Below are 24,899 nucleotides of genomic sequence, written 5' to 3'. Positions count from 1 at the left end.
ACTACTTCTGAAACCACAGCCAAAACTTTTGGAATGTAAAGTGTATTTTCTCGCAAGTCAGGAAAAACACCAGTTATTAATAAGTGAGAAAAGCAATGAAGACTGACAGAGATCACATCACTTGAAAGAACCATTCACTTTAAAACTTAGACCTAAAAGTTCTTGTTCATACTGTTTTTAAAGAGCTGTACCATTTCCATGAGATAATTGCTTCTAAATGTTTTGTGAAATCCTACAGAATAAGTTCAAGCTTCAAGCCTCAATTATGCAAATGTCTCACAACTTTGTCTTGTATCTATCAAAGAAATGTTTCCACCTAATCCAATCTCTGGAAAATCTGAAGAAAATATTGAAAAATTATTACAAAATTCCTACATATTTTAAATAAAAGTAAAAAATAAGGGAAAAAAAAACCCCAGTCCATATCCTGTATTTACCTTTGATGAGATAAGGGTGATTACAACACTTTCTGAGTTCCATCATCGTGTTAACCAGATTGGGCACATTTGCTTGCCCTGCTCCTTTGGATAAGAAGGCAAAATTTTTCTCCAAAATCGCTCGGTAATATTTCTTCTGAATATTAGTTAGTTCTACTTCTATTATGGTTTCCTCCTTAGGAGCCAGCTTTTTTTCTACATCTTCTTTTAATCTCCTGAGCATCATGGGTTTCAGGATAGCTTGTAGTTTCTGAACCTAAGGGAAGCACAACCGTTTGTTGGAACAAGAAAAAAGGTAATACTGCAGCTCAATGAAAAGGCAGTCCCTCCTGAACTCTAAAGCTCAGATGAACTCGTACCTGTTCCTCTGTCTTAAGGTCTCCAAACTCTTGCATGAATGTAGATTCAGCAGGAAAACGCAATGGTTCCAGAAAATGAAGAAGGCTAAATAATTCTTCCACTGTGTTCTGCAGTGGGGTACCTGTTAACAGTACTTTATGCTCCTAGAAAAGGACAAAAAGACCTTGCATAAACTTATCTGCACACTTTGTAAATATGTTTGTGTTAAGTCTGAGCATCAAAACCTGAAAACACCAGTTCTATGTGTCACTAAGCACACAGGTAATACAGATAAGCAGATTTATTAAAAAACCACCAATAAGTATTTTCTAGTAGCTTCCTTTTAAATTTTCTCTTCCTTCATCTGTAATGAAGGAATGAGTGAACACTTCAACTTTGCCTGGAATATTCACAGATTTATAATCCTCCCCCTCTACAGTGTGAAAGATATACACTGAGCATGTATCAGAAAGCAACTCAGAGGACTTCTGAGAACACACAGCAAAGTAATAATGAAGCAATAAAAAAAAAAGCATCTGATACATGGTAATATCTGCTTTTAAAAATCTTTAGCTGTATAAAATAAAATTTTAACTATTGGCCTAGACAATCAGTCTATTTAAAATTCTACTACTCACATGCTTTTATCGTTGAATAACTTGCTTAAAATACTTTCTAAATTTTAACACATTGCACAAAAACGAAAGCAAATTTTAAATTATATTTTCATCCTAATCAAAACAAAAACTATACAACAGTATCATCAAAAATAGACTGTGCTTACAGTGAGAACTTGCCACATTTTGTTTAATCACAAATATTCCAGCATAAGCTATCAAAACCACATATGTCTGAAGAGTATCAGGAATAGTTCTCTTTCAAGAAACACTGCTTGAGAGGTCTTTTTTGGCATGTAAAGAAAATTTTTAATTTATTGTCATATATATACTATACTGAACTAGAATCAACGCCAAAAAGTGAACTATAGTTACTCACAAGGTTCATTAATTTTAGTCCTTCCAAAAGTTTGCAGTTTTTGTTCTTCAGTCTGTGAGCTTCATCAATAATAACACACCGCCACTCAATTGCATTTAATTCTGGACACCCACCAAGGATCATTTCAAAAGTTGTGATAATGGCCTGGAACCTGTAGGTACCTCGAACAATACGGCCCTAGAAATTCACCAACACACATAATTTGTTACATTCCCTCCCATCTACTCAATTTACACATTTCCTTGTTGAAATTTTGCCAGGAGCCAGACACTGGATTTTACATTATAAATTGTTTGTCATCACACTTAATAGTCTTTGTAACTCTCTAGCTAAAACTAATGAGTAATTATTCATGGATCCAAATCCAGTATTATCTAAGCAACAGAAAAAAATTTAACCCCTTTTAAATTGCAGATATAGCCATCTAACAGAACTGTTTCAGAAGGTGCATGCAGATAAAAACCTGTTTTTAATGTTGAGAAAATCTGAAAGAGTTTGAAAGGAAAAGAGTCTGAAAGGAAAAATTCTATAGTTGATCACAGTATATAATGTTAGTACATACAGTAAGTAATAACAGTATCACTAAAGCTTTTTATCCAGTTTACTCCATTGGTCTGACAAGGAGAGCATGTAAAGCCTTCAGCAAGGCAGTATAGAATAACTCATTAGGCAAGCAAGATGTCATTTTGACATTTAGCACTAATTAAGAAAAAGTTCTCAACTTTATCAATTTTGAAGACCTACCATGACAATTACAAAAAAATATTTATGCACAATATATAAAAAAAGAAAAAATCCTCTTTAAATAGTCAGGTTTCAAGTTTTTCTCATGTCACTTAATGGTGTGTATTTCAGAAAAGCAAGTTCAGACAGTACACAGTTAACACCAGCAAAAGGAAATCAACAGCTTCATAAAGGTAGCAGAGCTTAATCAGTATTATTTTTTTTCTCCCTGCTCTTCAAATTCGGGACCCAACTGCAACCATCTGTGTACACTTTAATCTCCACAAGAGTACCAGCGTCACTGCTATTCAATTGCAAAATTACTCAGCCCAGTGAAACAACACACACATCTTGCTGCTAACACTGCCACTAAATTCACCCAGTAAGCATTTGTTGAAGATGCTCATATGTAACATCCTGGAACGTGAAGTGACTTTCACCAAGATAAAAAGACAGATAATGTCAAGTATCCTTGTCGCTGCTGCCACCTGAGCCATCTTTAGGGTGAGTTATTGCACACAAGTGATGCTACAGTACCTGGGAGTCCCTGAAGTACATCTCATACTGCTGAATCATCTGCCTGCTGATCATACTTCCGTGGTACACCACAACATTCAGGTCAGTCCATGTGCGGAATTCTCTCTCCCAGTTTGTTATAGTGGAAAGCGGAGCTATGATCAGGAAAGGGCCTCTTATACCAGTCAGGAGGATTTCATACAGGAATGTAATGGACTGAATGGTTTTGCCAAGGCCCATCTCATCTGCTAAAATGCAATTTCGCCTGAAAGCAAAAAAAGTGTATTTGTTACTATCATCAAATAAAGTCCAGACCCTAACGCTGTTAGTAAAATGAATGATTTACAGAAACAAAGCTCACATATACCAGTTTACAACAACAGTCAAAACTGAGGCACTGCAAAAAGATCCTTGAAAGCATCCCCTGGGGTTAAGGTGAAAGAATGTGCACAAAACCTTTGTGTAAAGCTTTGCATCAGGTTTAGCACTGTCAAAACCTGAGAACAGAATGTTCCGTGAAGTTCTACAAAAATATTCAAGTATTCTTTTGGGACTACCTTTGCCCTAATTAAAGGAATGTAAATTAAGCAGGTTTCCTACATGCACATTCACCTTGACAAAACTGCTAGGAATTAATGAAGATTCCCTAGAAATCACACATAGGAAGCATCCCAGCTACACTCACATGAAAGCAGCACATTAGAGCATCATTAGTAAATTTCCCTTTTTGATTCCAGAACTAGATAGATGCCTATAACTGAATTACTGCAAGAAGCATCACTCCACACTTGCCCTCAGCCAGACATTCCAGCCCTTCCCTCTGTTTGCAGATGTCAGCCAGCTCTGCACTGCTTGAATGAGAATTAAAATCCGATTTCCTTCTGCAGATCATTAACATGCATGGTGAAATGCTACACCCACTGCCATCATCTCTATAAGGGACATGCAACTGGCACTTTGGAAATACAGCAAGCAGAAGATACATTAACAGGGAATGAACTTAGAAACAGAGAAAATACATCATCCTGGGAAAGATCTTCCAAGTGATCATTCTTCTCTTCATAACACATAGATTAATGCACAGAAGTTCACTTTAGCTTTAAGTACAGATAATGCAATTATTTACTAGCTTTACTTTTGAAGAGAGATAATTTTATCATGCTATTTCTAGCAATCATTTTGAAAGATGCAAGTGTTTACTAGTTTCAAAAATTGTGAAAGCTTGTGCTTTTATTGTTTTTGCTTTAATTTCCTCACAGCCATTGAAAACTTATTTTCAGTTATGTCAGTTGCATTATTTTAATACTTTTGTTAATTTTTGCGGATAAAACCTCCTTGCACACCCAAAGGTAGACAAATTTCTTCCAGTTATATCCTTTTACCTATAAGCAGAGAAGCTGCAATAAATTTAGTTAAAACAGTACTCATCCCCAATAAAAGTGATTCACTCCATATGGTTTAAAATCCACATTAAAAAATATTCCATGCATATACCTATTGTACCAGTTGAATAGGAGCCAGTTAAGTCCTTCCAGTTGATATTCCCTGAGCTGATTGCCATTTTTATATTCCCTGGACTGTTCTATCTTCTTCCAGGAGTTCGGAGGTGGTCGGTCCTTTAAGGGAAAGATTAATATATGTACAGATTGATACCTGCTTTATTTTTCAGAAATATTTAACCCCACTATTTCGTGAGTGCATCACTTTAAATTTAGAATGCTGTTACTCAACCTTGAAAGTGTAATTGTTGACATCACTTACTAATTAATAGTCAGCAAAAATCTGAAATTTGTATTTATTTTTCTCTATGAATTGCTATTTTTAAAATTAATTTAAGTCTATATAATAATTAAATTAAGCAACTGGTTTCTAAAAAATAGAATACAAATACTTTGGCAGGAATTATAGGGCACACAAAATCATTTATAGATGAAATTTCAAGACTACATGAAGTTTTACTTTGGCAGCTCTAAGAACATGCAGCTGACCTACAAGAGAGCCAACTGAGTACTGGGATTAGCAACATCCCTGAAGTCTACGGCAGCTCTGGAAGCTGATGCTGAGGCAGTCTGGGCATCTACACAGTCACTGTGATCTTGTCCTCTCCCTTCTGCACTGGCCCTGCACTGCTGATCACTCTGGCCCACTGCCAATGCATGAAGCCAGGGCCAGTAGTGCAGAAAAGTGAACTTGTGAGAGCTTTAGTGTCCTGAATAGATTGCCCCAAGGGATCTGATCAAAACAGCATCAGCATAGGCAGAGTCATGATGCAAAGGCCATGACAAAACAGAGTATCGAGCTGTATCACCTTCAGGGCCCTTGCAAGCTAAGGAAAGCTGAGAGACTGTGTGTAAAATATTTATGTATATACACAAACAAACACACAAGCCTGGAGCCAGAACAGGCTAGCCTCTAGCTTAGCAGGCAACTGTGAGGTGGAATCATGCAGTTTTGACTGATACTAGGTAGGATTACAGCAGAAAACTCTTCTGACAGCTCCTGCATCCCAACGTGAACAAACTCACACATTCAAGTGAAGTAATTTTAGTAGGAGCTTTTCTCACCAGCTGTACTTCCCCCCTCTCCCTCCCCATTTCTCAGCATTTATAAAAGCTTGCATTCACTTGAGACTCATGTGGCCTTCTGTGGCAGCTCTGAATTTTCCATGTGAATTCTCTCTCTCTGCACTGCCAGCGTCAGCATCACCTGAGCCCAGGTTCGGGTGCAGCAGGAGCAGTCCCTCCCCAGCAGCTGTGGCTTCCTCCCCTCTCCCACCAGCTGCCATCTGTCCACTCCCCCCACTCCTGGAGCAGCCATGCTCCTGCTTGCAGGGCTGCAGTCAGCAAATAATTTCTTGTAGCTGCTGGAGCCTGAAGCAAAAATACTTGTTGCTGATGCTGAGATGACTGTCAGTTGTACAGTTGCGCTTTAATCATCTTTTTCTCTCACAGCCAAATATGGTAACAGAGGTATTTAAGCTCTTCTTCCCACATGCCAAAATGTCAGGATTTTAAATAAATACTACAAAAATGAACTCAATATAATATGAAGATGTTAATCGTGACTACTGTCATTATCTGTAGATGGAAAAACCATTAAAATAAATTCCAAAGTCTCCAAATTAAAACACTGTGCATATTTAGTTATGTAAAAGAAGTAAGTTAGAACAAGTGTTGTACTACACCACGCAGGACACACGTCCTACTGTGACAATGACATACAGGACTTGAAATAGAACTATTTTGCTTTCTCCTGCTCTAAGAGACAGAAGATTGATAATTTCACGATAAAACACATTTCCTAATTACATGTATTTTTCTTCCTTTCAACTAGCTCTTTAACAACAAGAAGAAAAATAAAAGCAGGAAAAAATTACAGAACCTGTTTGACAGATCTCATTTGCCAATTCCCTTCAATGCCGAAGCACAAAATTTAACTCTCTTCTCTATAAAAGGGTGTTATAACACGTCATCCTCATTTCTGCTCATTTTAAAGGTGCTCATTTCTGTGATAGTCAGTTTCAACCTGTGGCTCACCGCTCAGTTAGAAACTCTGAAAGTCACAGCACTTCAGTTTTTTTTACTAAGCAAAATCATTATTTCTTTAGAGTAGTAACGAAGATAAGAATATTTATCTATGCCTACCTGTATATTTTATTATTCCTAGGTAACAAGGCACACAGAAGTTTTACACAGAATATCAATAAGCATTTTGTTTTAACACAGGAATTTAAAGTTGGGAAAACTAAGTCAGATTTACCAAGACAGACAAGTAAATTAGATATAATTTTACCAATCTCCTTGAGTCAGGCCTGGAAGCTTGCAATTGTTCAAATTCTTCTATTTTTGCTTGATCTACATCTTCTTTCAGCTCCCACGTACTGTCTTCATATGGCAACGAACACCATTTTACTAAATAGTAAATAACAGGCTGCAGAAGAAAATTCTGAATGTTATCAGTTTTTAATTTAGTATATAGACTGTTAATATTCCTTTCTATTAAGATTAGCTTGCTTACACAAGAGCTGGAATCAAAATCACATTTCTGACAATTTTTTAAACGTTCCATGTAGATTCCTGTTATCTACCTACTTATCCTTGGTTCCCAACACTCTGCCACTTTCTATTGACCTCTGGAGTGCTTTTCAATTCCTCTTACCCACAACTAAATCTTGCTTTAGTCTCAGGAAAGATAAATTACAGTATTTTTGGTATTTCTGAAAATGGGGCAGGGTGGCAGAACTAACTAGAGAAGTGCTACACCCAGGACATTTCATCCACTCCCCAAATCAGACTACCTAGGCCTAAACCAGAGCTTTAGAGCTTTAGAGCTCCTAAGCCAGAGGTCTTACCAACAAAACTCTGATAAAGCTTTACAGGCTTGATGAACAACATACAGGAAAAATGGAACCAAAGCAGATCATCTTACTTAGATTCAAGAAAAAAACAAATAAAGGGTCATCCTTTCAGAAGCTGAGGGGGAAGTCTTACAACAACATTTTTTTTCTAGAAGTTTAATAATGACCAATCTGCTGCATACAATGAAGTCATTCTAACTCTCAACCCTTAGGAGGATTAATGCAGAAAGCACTGGGTAAAAGTCTGCTCATTTTGCTATCCACACAAGCAGATTAGGCATTATAGATACTCCAACAGCCTTAATCAACAACTTTCTTCTCAGTCTTTGATCTCTACTTTTCTTAGACTCTTTCTGAATTTTGGCAATTTAATTGCTTGACTTGCTTTTCTGATTTCTTTTTTTTAATCTCAGAATGTTTCTGTTGTGTAATAGCTTTCCAGAAGAGGTACTTTAAATTTAAAAAATGAGTTTTGATAAATACAGAGGGAAAGGTTCACTGGTGGCTATCAATGCACTTCAAATCACTGGTTGCCTAAAGCTTTTATTACCAGTGACCCCATGCCACTATCAGAGAGACAGGACAGTATATGGGATCAGCTTTTTGATGGAACTCGCAAGACAATTATTGAACCTGACATTTATGTCAGTCAATATCTAAGCTTTGCCTACTTTGACCTATTAATACAAATAAAAATATAAGCTATTAAATGCTGACTTGTCTTTCAAATCCACAGGTAGTATAGGAAAGGACAAGACTGACATGTCTCATTAAAAATATTACTGAAGCTTTAAAATCATTAAAGTGTTACTCTGACATCTGATAAAATTACAATTGTCAAACACTACCTGGAGTTGTATCTTCCTGACTTGCTTTAAGACATACTTACCTCACCAGTGTCTTTATCTTCACAAAGAGACACTTCTAATACCCGGTCTACTTCAACATAGTCAGGATTAAAAGGTTCCTCTTCCATCTGCAGTGAAAGATTAATAAAATCAGCAGAGAGGCAAAAATGGTATTTGCTAAGACTTGGTCTCATCATACACAAAATTAATTTGGTAGTTGGAGATTACTGAGGTTTTTGCACAGACCTTAAATTCCACACCACAGCCCCCTGCACACACCCCCTTGGTTCTCTTGGGCAACACTCAATGAAGAGGGATTTGACACCAGATCTCTGGCTGTCTTGTGGAATTCCTAGAGAAACTAGCCATACTGACACAATCCCTCCCTCCTTACAACTTCTAAGTAGTTACTCAACCAATTCCACTTTCAGACCATGTAAGACAGGTTAGTTCAGTGGCTCCAGAAGACTTGCTCCTTAAATTACATTAAATAACCCACCCTCTGCTGCAAACAACATCAATGGCTCATTTTTAGTTCCTAACAATCAGCTCTTCTATAGAAAAGCAAACTACTAATCACAACTTTACAAGGAAAAAAAAAAAGCTGATTTAATTTTTATTTCATACTCACATCTGCAAAAAAGTGAGCTCTTTGTGCTTTCCTTACTTTAAATCTCTTTATTTTCTGCTGGATTCTTTTATCCTTTAAAAGCTGTTGTTCTGTGGCCCACTCACAGTGGAGATATGAGCTAAAAATCACAGAGATTAACATTAACACATTGGTGAAAGCAAATGCTTACTATCTATTTTTAATATACAGTTAAAATAACAGAATCCACCATAAAGATCAAAGATTTCGTTTTCCAAATAATCATCTGGCAGCATCTAGTTAAGGCAGCATTTTTGAGCTGGAACCTGTAAAACTCTATAGATTCACAAATTCCTTTCATGTGTCCTAAAAAGAGAAACAAGCTTATTTCAAGTGAGCTTAAACAAGTCAAGTTTAAAATCTGACACCTCTATCAGAAAGTACCCAGAGATATAAATTACGTCAGATATTGGATCTGGTTTTCCATGTATGTCCTGTGACCATGTCTCCAGGCAGTGCTGGATCACAGAGCCCAGCCCGTGGGAAGCTCACGAGGAGCAGCAGATCTCGTGGCAGAGAGGAACCTGCCCTGGACTGGGCTGGGACAGAAGCTCCGAGTCAAAGGGAGAGGAACCAGCAGCCCCACGAGTTGCAGCATCTACCTGTCCCCTGGGAGAGCCCTTCTGAAATTACATCACAGAATAATACATATTTCTTCCTCACACCCCTTTTTTAATATATTTCCATCATTTTTTAAGCTTTCTAAAGATATGCTAGAAATAAGGTACAGCTGGGATTACTTATTCTCGGATGAAAAGACAGATTTTACCCTTTCAGAAAAACACAAGGTAAATGGTCTCCAACAATATTTGGAACCAGAGACTCAAAAATATTAGTTTATTATAGCAAAAGTCTGATTAAATTATTCACACATGTAAAATTTAAAATACGCTTGGATTTTCAGCATCAAGAATTGAGTAGTGACAGGAAAATAGATATGAAATTTAAAATAAAATATGGAAAAACTTTTATCCTTCAATTTTATTTCCTACTTTTGACATAAATTCATTTCTATCACAAGATTCTTCTTTCTTTTTGAAACCGTAAGTCCAACTATGACATCAGCATCTCCTAAATGCATGACACTGTAAATCAAATCTAGGTTCAAAAAACACCCCTGATTTAAATTCATGAAATTAAAATTAAAAAGCTTGAGTACATAAATATGATACTAAACAGTTCAGTCAACACATCCAATGAAACAACTTTTTAATACTTACTAGTTCTTGTATTTTACAAAAAACTCTTCTGTGTCTACCGTCATCCCAGCAGATATCTGGAAAAGGAAGTTCAGGGGAAATGTAAAGTGACAGATACAAACCCTTTTTTCAAATAAATTATTTTATCCCATGACAATCACTTACTTCTTTCTTTATTACCCTGGAGGATAAGATTTTGTCTACAATTGCTGCATCTTCTTCACTTGGATTTTCCTATAAACACACAAAACAATGATATTATAAAACTGCAGTACATGCCCTCTCTCTCAGGCTTAAAATCTTCAACCACATGTGGCTTGTCAGAAGATGAGCAAAGGTAAATTTGACCTCCACCAGCAGCATTCCCTAACAGGCTGGGGGTAAAATTTAAAATCCAGAAAGGGTTACATGCAGATGTACAGCAAATCTGGCACTTCCAAACAGCACCAGCTGCAGTGCTCACCTGCCAAACACACTCACTGCAAGCATTGGGGATTCTGGTGCTTGCCAGACACTGTGAATGCCCTACTGTGTTAAACTGATGCACTGGACATACCCAGAATTCAGTTATACACAACTGGAGAAGAATTCTGACAGGTGGGAAAAGAGGAAAGAAACCCAGCATGTGACAAACTCATTCTGATCTATCTATTCTGCACACAGGCAACAAACATGCTGTGGAATCGGAGAGAGGAGGTTGTGGCTGAGAATTCCAGCAGGGCTGAGATGAGGCACAGATGGGATTACATAGCTCTGCCATGACTGGGGGTGTCATCCCAGAGACAAAGGTGATCTGTACAAGCTGCAATAGTCAGCCACCTTCCCTCTTGTCTGATTTGTTCCCAATTATACCATCACTCTCCTTTCCTTACAACTTCTGGCACTCTTTCAAGCATCTCATAAACACTCTTCTCCTGTTTCTTCCCTGCCACTCTGTTTACCTTGAATAGATCAACAGCAAGTTTGAGTCTCCAAGTTGAACAGTGAAGCACAAACCTGAAAGGGTTGTGGGGAGAGGAGGAGTCTCCTTTTTAAATACCTCAGTAAGTAGAAATCCCCCAAATAATTTGATGCTTCTGTAAGTTGTGGTAACATTAGAACAGAGCTTTTTCATATGCCTATGCCACATAAAACATTACTTGAACAATACCCATCCTTAGTCTTATTCTTAACTGCAATTAAATCAACAGATGTTTGTAATTCAAAAAAATAGTAAGAAGTAATTTCTTACAGTTTTCAAGATCTTAGCAAAACGTCACACTAAACTGTGGCTTAGAAATAATAATGTATTCCAAGGTAGGCGCTTTAGTCACTGAACTAACTGAGACAAATACAAAGTTCCCACAGACCAAGCCAATTTTTACTTACCACAAATAATTGTAAAGGCTGCTCAGCAGGTAAAGGGGCAGAATTCTTCTTGATTTTAACAGAAACTTTAGCTGCTTCTTCTTCTGATTGTTTCCCTTCTCCTTCTTCAGAGTATTTTTTCCTTTTAACTTGACGATTTGATCTTCTCTTCTGCCATGCAGGAGAGAGAAAAGAGATAAAGGTTTTACCCAAAATCTCCCCTAACCTGAGCTGCATGTTCTGGGACACCCTAAGCAATACTTCAGCTGTACCTACAACCAAAGGTCAACATCTGATAACAAACATGAAATAAAGCACCCCTGTCATCCACTTATGTTCAATTAATTAAACTGTTAATTTCTCTTTTATGCAAGCATAAGATACTTTTAGTTTTAGGGCTCAAAAGCAAACATGAAACACTCTTTTCAGGGTATGGGAGCAAAGCTGATACACAACAGATCTCCCACGAGCACCAGTACTTCAACAGTGACTTCCTAATGCAGTGTAACAGCAGAGTGCTACCATCCAACTCCAGAATCAGAGGGAAAGAAATAAAATAAGCTGATGTGTCTCTACTAAATTGTGTTATACAAAAAATTATTAACGTTTTCACTAGATCTTATTCATCAGACTGCTGATGAAATCTGACATGATGGCTAATAAAGACTTCAATTAATAATAAATAATAAAGACATTAACATTTGTTAATGTCTGTATTTTCTCCTCCACCTTAATCAAGGCTTGTTTAACAGCACTAGATGGCTTACTCTGCAGCTTCTAACCTTCCATTCTGGTTTCTGCAAGAATCTGAGGACAACAAATTCCAGCTGAAGAAATAATGTTCAGTCAAAGAAAATAAATCCTTCTCACTCATAGTTTCAAATACTTAAGATTATAAGGATATTGCATAACATTTCCTACCCCTCAGTACCAACATATGAGACACTGCCTATTAACTGTAAGATTAATTTGTAAATTGGATTCACTGGATAAAAATAGCAGTATCAAACTAGTCAGCTAACATTTGAAAACACTATAATCTGCTTTAGAGAACTGATCATCACAAAAATGAAAACAGCAAAGCAAAATAGTCTCTACAAAGCAAATTTATTATATTGAGCTACACAGAAAAGGGACTTTTTGTGCAAGAAAATCCATTGCAGGTTGCAATGTTCTATTACACTGCAGTAGTCATTTGGGAGTACAAGTTGTGAAGAGGACAAACCCCTAAATCCTGTGGTCACAATGGCTTCTGCAGAGCAGATATTAAGTAACAGTGAGATTGCAGCACTGGAACTTTTCTTCCTGACTGTTAATTCAGCCCTTGGTCTGGCTGTATCTGGTAAAAGACGTAGCTGTACTTTAACAACTACACTACAAGTACAGAGCAGTAACCCGTGGGTACAGTACAAGTCAAAGAATGGCTATGACCATTCCTCTGGAGAAGCTGCAAAAATGAAACTCTGTCATGAGCTTTCCACAGTTATGTAGATTAGCTGTTCTCCCATAGATGTGTGTGGTGTTAGGTGTCATCACCAAAAGGAATTTCTAACATAAAGATACACTAATGTCACATTATACTTAAATCAATAATAGTTTGCGGACAGAAGTAGGTTTAACAAAAAAAAAAAAGCCAGGTAACATGAGCAATGCAAGATTATGTAACTGGCATTTTCAATCCTTCTCACTATGTCTTTTCTTAAAGTATGAAGTGATTAGCAAAACATCAACATATGTTCTCCAACACATTAATACATAATCTGAGCTGTTTGGAAAAAAACCTTTGTATTTCCCTAAGCTGAGAACTACGGCCATAAACAAATGGCTCTAAGACAAAAAATGAACTAGCACCACATATTAAAAAAAAAAAATTAAAAAAATTTATCTATTTAAGGAAGACACTTGATGTGAAACTAAGCATGCAAAATGAATTAGGGGGAAAAAAGGCCTAAAATTGCCCCCCAAAGCTTTGAAGCAGCTATTTGCAACAGAAATTAGAAACAGCTCTTTGAAAATAAAATCATGAACATATTTGAAAACTAAAGAGAAAATGAATTAATGAAGTAAAGTAATTTATGTCTTTCCTGCTTCTCTCCAGCTCCTTCAAAGAGAGCAGGGCAATGCTGTGACATTCTGCAATAAGTTATTTCTCTCTCATGCCACCCCTGATTATCTCTACTCTCTTTTCCCTTCACACCAGGAGCAGGTGATTTCATTATATGCCCAGGAAAGAATTTATCTTTGGTCTTTTATATTACATTTGTTGGCCTATAAATTTATGTTTATCTGGTAACAGAACATGACTGAAAAGTTACAGATCCTTTCAGGTAACCTTTACCTAGGACAAGCTATCACTTCAGTTAATGAGAAGTCATTCTGGGAAATGGCTTCTGATACCTTTTCCCCTCCAGCATTATTATCTGTGAAACACCAGAGGGCAATTCAGTATTGCATAATTGTTTTTTGACAACTATCATCAACTAACGCAATTAATTTTTACTCAACAGCACCTTATTTTGAATACTGATTTTGCCTCTGTGGATAAAATTGCCACAGGATAAAAACCTGTGCAATTCCAGCACATAACCTTACATTACTGGAGATTGCCCTAAAGCAAGAAGTTGTAATTCTGTTACTAATGCAAACATAAATAGAATATAATTTCTTATCAACAGTTCATGTTTCTTTGTGCACAAGTTTTAGAAATAATTAGCTACGTTACTATTACTTCAGGGCAATCTATGAAAAAACTGCAGAAAGTAAGTTACAAGAGAGCTATTCCTCAAGGGAATGACCTGACCACTTCAATTCTTCATCGGGCACTTCCTTCAGAAGTATTCCACAGGCAACTAGAGCCTATCAGCATATTGATCATTGCTGCCTTCAGATCCAACACTGCGAGAAATCTGTTCCTTCCGTTTCTACAGAAGCAGAGCTCAGGAAAAAAAAACACATTAAAGCTTGAAACAGCCCTTTTAAAAGTTCTCAAAGAGCCAGCTTCACTGACAAATGTCCTGTCTTTTGGGCAATCTCTGCATTTTCACCAAGTAAGGATCAGGTCTAACTGCCAGCTCAGTGTAAGTACTTACAGTCTCAAATCTATGGGCTTCTGTACTGAAATGAAACAGATACAAGCAAGGCATTAATGTCCCATTATGGAAAAGGGATTCTACCCTGTAGGATTTTCAACTGAGAGAAGTGGCTGATGATGAAAAGTTCTACCTGTGAGATACATGGAAGTGTGAGAGTAACTGTCACTGCATCCAAGGAAGTGTAACTTTCTGGAGACAGGGGAAAAAAGAACTGTAGACATAACACACAAATTTATCAAGGAAGAACACCAACTACTTACCTGTGAGTCTTCATCTTTCAGTGGCCGCTGTGGAGTCTGCTTAGCATCAGACAATTCATCTGAAGATTCGTTTTTCCTTTTCTGCTTTTTGCCCAGTGTGATGATCAGCTTTCTGTCAGAAACAAAATCCCAGCCCCTGAGTGAATGCTGTACACCAGTGTGTGCAACTTCAGGAGCAAATCACTAGAAATTCCCATATTCTCAACATAAAACTCAGATAGCACCACTGTCTGAAAAATGAGTAATAGGTCTCAAATACCTTACAGCAGACAGTACTGTTCACTAATGTTAGTGAGCTTCTCTACAGTTACCTTGCTGTCACAAATTCCTAATTATCATACACATTCTAAATCTTTACATGAGAAACAGAAATACAAAATCCAACACTTAAACCAACTGACAGTGGTAAGCTACACAAAGTTAGCAGAGGTACCATCTGCAGATGACAACAGTAAATGATTTATCATAAAAAATTTACCATTGTAAAATGTACTGTCCCTTATTTTTACTTAGAAAAATTAACTGGGGAGAACAACCTAAAAATCACCCAAAGCTGACATGCAAAACTTTTATGCTTAAATACGGCATTCAATTGTAAAAATAAGGGAATTGAACAAATCTTTTTTTTTGCCCTTAGAAAAAAAAAGCTATATCCAAAATCTGGTAGTTTTATATGTAAGTAATCTTAGAACCTATCAGAGTATGTCAAGAACCACCATTGTGCTGAATAAATTAGTTAAACTCTAAAGAAAAAGCATCAATTATTTCTCTGTTTGGATTTCAAAATTACACTGTAAATCATGATACCAATTCATCAGATTTGTTCCTAACTAAAGGGTGTAAAAATATTTTTCCATATTTGAAATGTGCCAAATACACTTCTTTAAATGTGTTTACAATGGCATAATTGTAGAATGACAAACTATTCAAAAAAATCACAGACTGTCCTAAAATATGTATTTCATATAGTCTCTTATGATTAGATCTGTAACAGAAAATGAGGAAAGTGTTCCAGCATACAAGTGCTTCTGCCATGTTACAAACAAATTAACTACAAGATTTTAGTCTTTATACAGACAATACAAGTTATTTTACAGCAACATAACATCAAATATACTGGCCACATGATGAGAATGCTACTGGTGAGAATGTAATGGTTGAAACACAACTCACTCACTTCTCTTTGCAAGTGTTCAAACAGGAGAACACACATATATATTTACTATGTCCAGACTAACAGTTCACATGGAACATAAGCATGTTAAATTTCCAAAATACTATGGAAAATTTCAGGAACATTGCTTACAAAAGACTGCAGGTATAACTTCAGAAGCAATGAATATTTGCATTGCTTTTCAAAATTTAATCACTGTATGTTCAGTGGAAAGGCTAAAAAACCCCGAAACGACAAAGGATTTTCCACTCCTATTTTTTTTTACCTTTTAGCACAAAGTGAACAGCACTGATGGATGCAGGTTGAAATGAAGCTGTAGTCAGCATAATCACAGAACTGCTTGTTCACAAGTAAATTCTGGTCCTCGGCTTTTCATTAGGTGCTCTAAGTTTAATTATTACTTAGAAAACATGCTTCATAATCACAGGAAATAATTTCAGCAATGAACACACTGGTTTCCCTACTGACTTCAAGGTTACTTTGAGCATTTTCCCCCCTCACTTTTCAAGCTCTGATTAGGAATCATCTTTTTTTCTTGGTTTTTAATTTAAGATTTGTATTCAGGGGTATTTGTCCAATATGACACTTTCTAGTGATGGACTTGGATAATCGCTTTTTCCATTTTTATCTCACTTTGTTTCATAAAATTTAAGTGTTACATTAGCACTTGTCACTAATATGTCAAATCAGCTAATATATTCCAAAATTATACAGACGAGGCACATTGTGATTGACCTTCTGAAATTGTTGTTAAAAGGAATTCTAGATGCTAAAATTTAACATGCATTTAAAGGGAAACCTGGTAAACTTATGAGTGAGAATTTCCTGGAAGATCATTCATGAAACAGTATCTACCCCACCAAGTCCCTGGTTTGCATATTTAGGGTTTGGAAAAAATGGTAGGAAGTACCAATATATGCTTTCCCTGCTCTTAAATTCTTTACAAGAAAAAGGATAACTGAATGTTCTTTAATCAAACAAGTATTAAGATATAAGTCAAGCTGGAAGACATCTCAGGAAGACCTGTGGTTCCTACTCAAGGCCAACTACAGAGATCTTTTATGATGCTCAGCCTAGTTAAGTTCCACTTATCTCCAAGGCTGACAGCTGGTAGGTACCTGGGCAATCTGTTCCAATTTTTGATCCTCTTTTGTGAATTGGTAGATTAAAACAATTCCTAAAGACATGTTACAATGTTACATTTGTTATCTGTGCAACCACAGCTCATTCTCACTTCATGCACTACTGTTTACTATTTTAGGCTCAAGGGTCCCTTAGTATTCAAGAAGCACAATATTAAGGGGTATAAGGTTTACTATGGGTTCTAGTGGTATCCATTGAGTAGCTGAGGATTTTAAGGACCTTCTGTTTCAGAACATGGGGTATTTTGTGATTAGACTGCTCTAGCTACATCTATCCTTGCACATTTGTTCCTCTCTTAGTCCCTCCTTGGGTTCACCTCTTGCTCTGCTCCTGCAGCCTTACACACAATATTCCATTTGTCAGCTTTTGTATCTTGCTTTGAGCTTGCATTCCCTACCCCCAGTACTTCACAAGCTTCTCCCTGAAATTTTCTGCACATCTCTGCATGCTGTAGATCAGAATGTTTCTTCCTCTACATGGATATGGTGCCAATGACAGGAACAAATGCAGTTTTACTTCCTTCTGATCCAGTGCCCAGAATCACAATGCTCCTTGCTATCAAAAGTTGCTGAACAACAGTATGGTGCTAAAGTCATACATTTCTATCAGTAAAAATGCAATCTGCTCATATTTTGGCCAAAAACTTCTAAAAAGATCTGCTATATGAAAACAATGATTTTCAGAAGCTTGTAAACTAGATCAATTCTGTGAGAAATTTTCATTGAGTGAACAAGTTCTCTTGCCAGTTTATAAATTTCTGCATGAAAGCATAAAGATCCTTGGCTAAAATCCCTTTTTCCACCCTGAAGCAAACTGTTCTGAACAGAAACTATCTATTCTGTTTCTATGAAAAGTTAACAGCACACTGTAGACATGGAATAAATAATATCACCAGACTCCACTTGAATTTCACTTTCTCTTGCCTTTTAAATTAATATTTATCTTATTACATAACATCTATAAATATTTCAACAATTAGACATTGTAGATTTCTTCATTACATACTTTCTTCTAAAATTACAAACTAAAGATGTTGAAAAACTTACATCACAAAAAAGGTTTAAAAAGAAGATTTCTCATGAGCCAGTATTACTTCTGATCCTTAGCACAGAACTCCTACACGCTTTAAAGCTACCAATAACCACTATTTGAAGAGCATTGCAACTTCTTTCTTATAAATGAACACCAGTAAGAATATTCTCCATTCCCCTTCTGTTTCATAGCAGGGAACACGATGGAAACACTGTCAGTACTCTGAACAGCTTTAAAGTGATAAACACTTTCCAAAGCCTTCCAAAGAATGAAAAAGGAAATATTAAAGACAACAGAAAGAAAAAGCCAGCAAATAACGTATTAGGCACGTCAGGAAGTACAGCTGGCCTTTAATACATCATTCTACTTCAATTTTCCCAAAACAGAAAACACCAAGTAACTAATTATTAGTGTCCAAAGTCACCTTTCAGATATTATCATTTGTAGCCAAAGCACTTTTTAAAATTACTAACAATAAAACTCCTACATTATCAACAGTATTAGCAATTCTTTATCACTAGAAACTTTGCTAAGAATATAAAGTAGAAGTTTCCTTGACAAGATACTGTATCCTTTTGAATGAGAGTTAATTTGCTGGTATAAAACCATTTTCTCTTATCCTTTTACAATATGTTTAATAAATAATACTAACACAGTAGTATTAGCCACTGTCTCCTTCTCCAGTTGTATTTCAAATTGATAACTTCTGGACTGTGCACAGATTTTTAAACACTCCTAAGAGTCTTTTTGGAACCATCGGTCAGTTCAAACTCACACTACATTGAAACGTTAATGCCAAATAACAAACAAAATAACATCCCAGAAGGGATGACCAAACCTTGAATTTACTGCCATTTTAATCAGGACACAAGATAGGTCTAACAGAACTCAAAGACTCAGCGAGTACCCCTCCTTGCTGACCACAGACTGTTCCCCAGCATCTGCCTCACTGGCAGGGAACAGGAGGATGAGTGCCAGCACCTGCCTCCCGGGAGATCCGAGCTGGAGGCACCTACACTTAACACAGCATCAGTGTGACAGAGAACCACCTCCTCTCCACCCCTCTCCCCACGTCTCCTGAGCTGCTACCTGAGTTGAGAAGGGTTTCAAACCACCTTAATACTATCAGATCAACAAGCAAAGATTACCTGTCATGGTGCTGGGTTCTAAAACTGCTTGTAAACAGTATTTGTGAGACCTACTTCGAGGTACAAGGCAACAAGGACAGTTACTCATTGCAGCAGTGCACAGGATCACATCCCACTTGCTGGATTCATTGCTACATAATTCAAGGATTAATGAACAAAATCCACCAGTGCTCTTTTAACACGTGAAATAATACAGCCATTTCTGGCAGCAGTTCTGAACTGAAGGACTACCACTCTGACTCAAACATTTGTAAATTGAGTCCTTATAATTTGGGGGACTTATTTATTTAAACTATGCAGTGATTAAGAAAAAAAATTACCTATATGTATTCAACTGATATTGTCCTTTACATCACCAGTGCAGAGCTGTTGCTTTTCATCAGGGCTGTGATATTTAATTTTATGTTTGAGTAGGTGGGAATACGTTGAGAGCTATAAAACCTAAATGCCAATCTACTTTTTTGAACAAGAGAATGTTCACAAATTCATAATTCTTCACATCAAGTGGTAAGAAGTAGACTTTTTAGATTAAATATGCATCACCTTAGATGGAAGAAGTAGATTCAATTAGAAAAAGCTTATAAATGGAAACAAGTTCTATGCAAAAATATGAAAGGGTTTAAATAGATTCCTAAATGTCAACACACCTTGGTAAATAGCCAGGATACGAAAAGTGATTCTGCTGTCTGCAGAGTAATAGTAAAGCAAATTTTGAAGAATTAGTTTAATCAGTAATCAATGCACAAAGCAAATTACTTAACTTTGGTATATTATACATACATTCTTCTAATAATTTCTGTCATACCCTTACAACATTCTTGGTAATTATATAATTTAGTTATGTATCTTCACCAATACTTTTGGCACAGAAACTTTGCTAACCACAGAATCCAGTTCTAATAGACTTGACTGAAATTAATAAGCATTATTTCTCTGTCTTTACAGCTCTGAGAAATAAAACCTTAACACTCACCCTTAGAAAGAAACTACAGCCTGCCCAGAAAGTAACTGCTAGCAATTTTTAACTAGCAATGATAAATTAGAATGAATTGTGCTATAAATTTTTCCTGTACATGTAGATCTCAGAGGATCACTAAGGAAAATATAAACAGTTAACATGAAGCCACCAAACACAAACTGACTGAGCAGCAAAAAACAAGAACTCTTGAAAGATCATCCTGCCCCTAAATCTAGACATAGTGGCTAGAACTCATCTTGATCCCAGATGAGGGCTACTCAATTTCAGTAAAAGCTGTGCTGTATTACAATTTAAAGCACCTTTTTTTTTTTAAACTGATGGCTACCAGGCAATTCTATCAAGGTCTGTTCAGCAATTAGTCTTCCAGCGCTACAGTTCAACTGTAACTCTGAAAATCCTCTTCCAGAGCACACAAAACTTGCTACACAGAATAAAGCCCTGTAAGAGGTCAAAGTTTATGATCACAATCTAAATAAGAGTTTGCTGTTTGAGTGCTGTGCTACAGAGGGTACAACTGTGCCTGTATTGAACAGGCTGTGTTTGTTGCAAGCAGAGATCTGAAAGACCAGATCAAAACTGTTTCTCAAACATTTCTCTAAAGAAAAAAAAAAAAAAATCTACATATTTGATACTGTTTCAGATAGCTCAGCTCTGTGTTGGCCTGCAAAAATTAAACAGGAGTCACCCAAAACATACATGTGACTTCAGATCTTCTCAAACACACCCAACTCTGCATCACCTCCTGCGTTGCTCTGACACTCCAAATCCAAACTGAAGCAACAGATTTAACAGTTCCTGGAAGTTAAATGAGTTTGCTATAGAAAACCCTGACTGAAAAGAAATTTATTCATCTGGGACGGACATACCACAGTAGAACTCCTTCTAAAATGGAACAGCAGATACACCCAAACAAATTCTCCACTACTGTTAAAAAGGTATATTGATGATATTTTTTTTTTTTTTATTGTAAACCTTCACTGGCTTCAAGGTTTCACTCACAACTATACTGCTTGCAGAAAAATTAATTCATAATAGCTACTAACAGTTGGAAATTGTTTACTAATCTTTTTAAAACATGAGGGGACTTCAGGTTTTGTTTTCTGATTAAATTCAAGGAATGCCATTCATACAAATATGTATATATATTTATATATTAAAGTTTTTCTCATTATTGATTGAAAAAGAATTTTAGTTCTTTTTTATCCCATTTTAAACAGATCTCAAAAATCTTTCCATCCAAAGAAAATCCGTTTTCATTGAACTGAGATCTTCCTTTCCCTTCCTGGCCCATAAAGCACTTGTCTTTTACAGGTATTATTTTAGCATAGTAAAATTTTCTCCCAAGATTCAGTCAAAGTTTATTTTAAGGTAATGAGAAAAATTAATGGAGCAACCCACACGCTTAAAAAACCAATCCTATTTTGACTTAATAATTCCAAAGACGTGCTTAGATTCATTAAGAAATATTTTTTAAGAATATAGGAAGAATGTAAGAAGATAGGACAAAACCTTTACAAGAGCTGTTTAGTCTTCTAAACTCCTTATTCTTTAATTTTGGTTTTCACTGAATAAAATGAAATTTATTAATCACTAATTTTTTTAACCATGATTGAAAAGACAAGTATAGTGATTTTGTAGTAATTATTTTGCTGTAATATCAGCAGTTACATTGGCATAGAAAGCAGGGTTTGGTAAGATTATTCTTTTAAAAAAATCAAGGTCTTATTGCAATTGCTGTTCTGCAAAATCCCTGGTGCATTCCTTGCTAAACAGTTATTATTTTATATATTTACATCAATAATAGACAATAACGTTAATCCAACACAACACATGAATCTGTTTGGATAAAAAAATGAAGTATCTTGATGTCTCAAAGCATTTGATTTGCTGCTGTCCATCTAAATAAAATAGAATTCTGTGAATATGAACAGAAATCTGTGATATGTGGTTCTAGAAGACTCTTCACAGCTCCTCACCAGGACCTGACTGCTCCATCTTTAGGAATGTATCCTTCACAATGAAAGCACGACAAAGTTAGCAGAGTGCTACTGGGGCATTAGGTGGTTAAACTGTAAATAATGGGGAGACAGACCTTCACAGCTCAGTGCAAAATGATGAAACATTGACAATAATTAAATGGGAGCTCCTCTAGCAGCTTGCATGTACTCTGCATCAAACAAACACCATAGTTAAAAACACACTTTGAGAAATGTCTCTTTCTCAACTGACGCCGTCTGATGAAATCCTGAGAACTGATCCTAAGTGGTGTGCACAGCAAAGCATTTCACCAAGACAAAACTGAGTGCAGAATCATAAACTGTAGGTAACAGTTTACTTTTCTTTTTCATTTAAAAACAGTAAAAATATAATGGCAACTATGTAGTATATCATAACGATGCTATTTTGACAGGTTTTGTCAATTACCCAAAAGAATGACTAAAAAGCACACTCGGGACAAGCCACAAGGTTTCATGAAACTGACACTACCAGAACAACAATGTAAGTTTTCTGGTTAGACAGACACACAAAATGTTTGTTATACAACATGAGTAAATTCAGAAACATGGAAGTGAAATCACCTTCACAAAAGTACACATCTGAAATCCCACCTTAAACTGGATGGAGAAAAAAAGAAAAGGAAGCACTGCTTGATGCTTACAAGCAGCATCATATGCCAACACATAAACAGAACACAAAGAAATTAACTCCATGAAATTTCACGTTAAGAATGAAGTTGGGTATAGAGCAGTAACCCTCATACTGCAGGATAACTACTCAAAATTGTTTGCTTTAAACATGTAAGAAAAGCATTGATCTCTGCAAGAAAAAAAAGAAAACACAGAGATACAGGCTGCTTAAAAGAACATTCATTTCTGCTCCATACATTAAAATATATATATGGATATGAGACATTTAAATTTCAGAGATGTGCCAGTTAATATTTCTGCTACTGCAAAAAGAGCATGGGTTTAAAACCTAAAAATCAGACTGTAACTAAGATTTCTATTTCAAGTTCTGACTGACGTACTTAATATTGGAAATCACACGCTCTCCTTTAAAAGTAAACAGGCAACACAGATCAGCTCTGGAGTCCCAAGATGAGCCAGTTCCTGAAACCCCTGGAGCACTCCAAAAGCTCCTCACCCCAAGGTATCCACCCAGCTTGACCCAGCTGAGTCTGCAAAATATTTAAGAGGGCAAATTAAACTGATATAAGGGAACACTACAAAGTTCTTAGAATTTAATCTTTCCAGTATGTGCTTTACTTTTGATGTAGATGTGATATCTCTAAGAATATTCTCTTGCTTACAAGTTCATTAAATTTCCAATTTCTCCCTGTGTAGTTTATCAAGCACACTGTATTGAAACTACATGCCAAAATTGATAAAGACAGCATTTATAACCCAGAAAAACTCAGTTTGGAGTCAGAATATATTACAAAACTAGAGAAAAGATATTTCGGTCTGTGCTTCAAAGTGAGTACAGAATATTTTAGAATCTGTATTTAAAATAATTCCTTTCAAAAGGACACTCCTACAGTGATTTTATCTGAAGAGAAAACAGAGCATTCTTGTTCCTGAATGAGAGAGTCCACACATGGACTTAATCAGGAAGAATTTTGTGTAGGCAGCGGAGGAGAACATTTTATTATCAGTAAGCAGTTTCCATTTTAATCAACGATTTACAGTCTGAAGAGGAGACAATGTTTTAATCTACTTACCCAATTTTTGTTTTCTCTTTAATTTTGGATGAGGAACCAGTTTTCGGCTTTTTGGTCTCCTTATCCTTTGGTTTGGATTTAACTTTTCTACCCTTCTTTTCCTCTTTCCCTTCAGCTGAAACACTGGGGAAGTTTTCAGGGCTCATTACTCGTGGAATGTTTCTCTCTCCTCTCTCTTTTGCCTTTGCAATTGCTTCAGATATTATGCGATTCGCCTTCTCTTGTTTACTTTCCGAGTCTGTTTTTTTCTTCTGCTTCTTTTCAGACGTTCCCCTCACCTGGGTATTCTGCAACTTAGTATAGGATCCTGAACCATCAGTCTTCTTGGAAGGAGGCTGTAGCAAGAAACAAAAAGTAAATTAAATCCCCTTATTTTAAAAATATAAAGAAAAAGTGCAAGCATTTTTAATAGGGATATGCATTTTTAAAAAATGCAACTGCCAGGAACTTATGTGGACACAAAAAATGAGGAATTCCATTTATACCACAGAATGGCGTGGGTTTCAAAATAACTACATCAATTGTTGGTTTCAAACAACCAATCCAAGTACCCAAAAATTATCCTTCTGAAATTCTCTCAGCCGTCTCTCCACCTCTGTAATTGAAGAAACCAATCCTGAACCTTTGTAGCATTCCCACACAATTGACACACATGTCCAACACCTCTAGTAAAATATGAAAAAGCAAAGAGCTCCTGAAGGTAACAGCATCAGTGTTTTGCCTTAGGTAGGATACCAGAACCACAGGTCCCTTAAAGCAGATGAATGAAATACAGGACTAACTCGGTGATGAACACAACAGATGCTCGAACAACACCAAGATTAAAAAACAGACAAAAGATAAAACCAAAACTAAAATTACACAGCTCTATATCCATAAACGGATCAGAAAGCAGCGTTTCTTTTATTTAGATCAACATACACTCCATGCCTTGGATAA

General features: G+C 36.3%; 1 protein-coding gene across 2 annotated transcripts in view; it reads right to left on the bottom strand.

Annotated features, from left to right (window-relative positions):
* The window catches only part of CHD9 (chromodomain helicase DNA binding protein 9), a 71,699-nt gene that overhangs the window by 27,444 nt on the left and 19,356 nt on the right, over positions 1-24,899 (bottom strand). For both annotated transcript variants that reach the window (XM_053952598.1, XM_053952599.1), the window contains exons 2-14: positions 23,961-24,295; positions 14,764-14,875; positions 11,433-11,582; positions 10,230-10,298; positions 10,086-10,141; positions 8,848-8,965; positions 8,258-8,344; positions 6,804-6,941; positions 4,506-4,627; positions 3,033-3,276; positions 1,773-1,949; positions 797-940; positions 438-693 (exon numbers count right to left, since the gene is read on the bottom strand). In XM_053952598.1, the coding sequence (XP_053808573.1) occupies positions 438-693; positions 797-940; positions 1,773-1,949; positions 3,033-3,276; positions 4,506-4,627; positions 6,804-6,941; positions 8,258-8,344; positions 8,848-8,965; positions 10,086-10,141; positions 10,230-10,298; positions 11,433-11,582; positions 14,764-14,875; positions 23,961-24,295 (2,008 nt within the window). The remainder of the gene's footprint in view (positions 1-437; positions 694-796; positions 941-1,772; positions 1,950-3,032; positions 3,277-4,505; positions 4,628-6,803; positions 6,942-8,257; positions 8,345-8,847; positions 8,966-10,085; positions 10,142-10,229; positions 10,299-11,432; positions 11,583-14,763; positions 14,876-23,960; positions 24,296-24,899) is intronic.

The sequence above is a fragment of the Vidua chalybeata genome, chromosome 11 (assembly GCF_026979565.1).
Source record: "Vidua chalybeata isolate OUT-0048 chromosome 11, bVidCha1 merged haplotype, whole genome shotgun sequence".
Classification (NCBI taxonomy): Eukaryota; Metazoa; Chordata; class Aves; order Passeriformes; family Viduidae; genus Vidua; species Vidua chalybeata.
The sequence above is the reverse complement of the archived record's forward strand: the minus strand, read 5'-3'. Positions and strand labels throughout refer to the sequence as shown.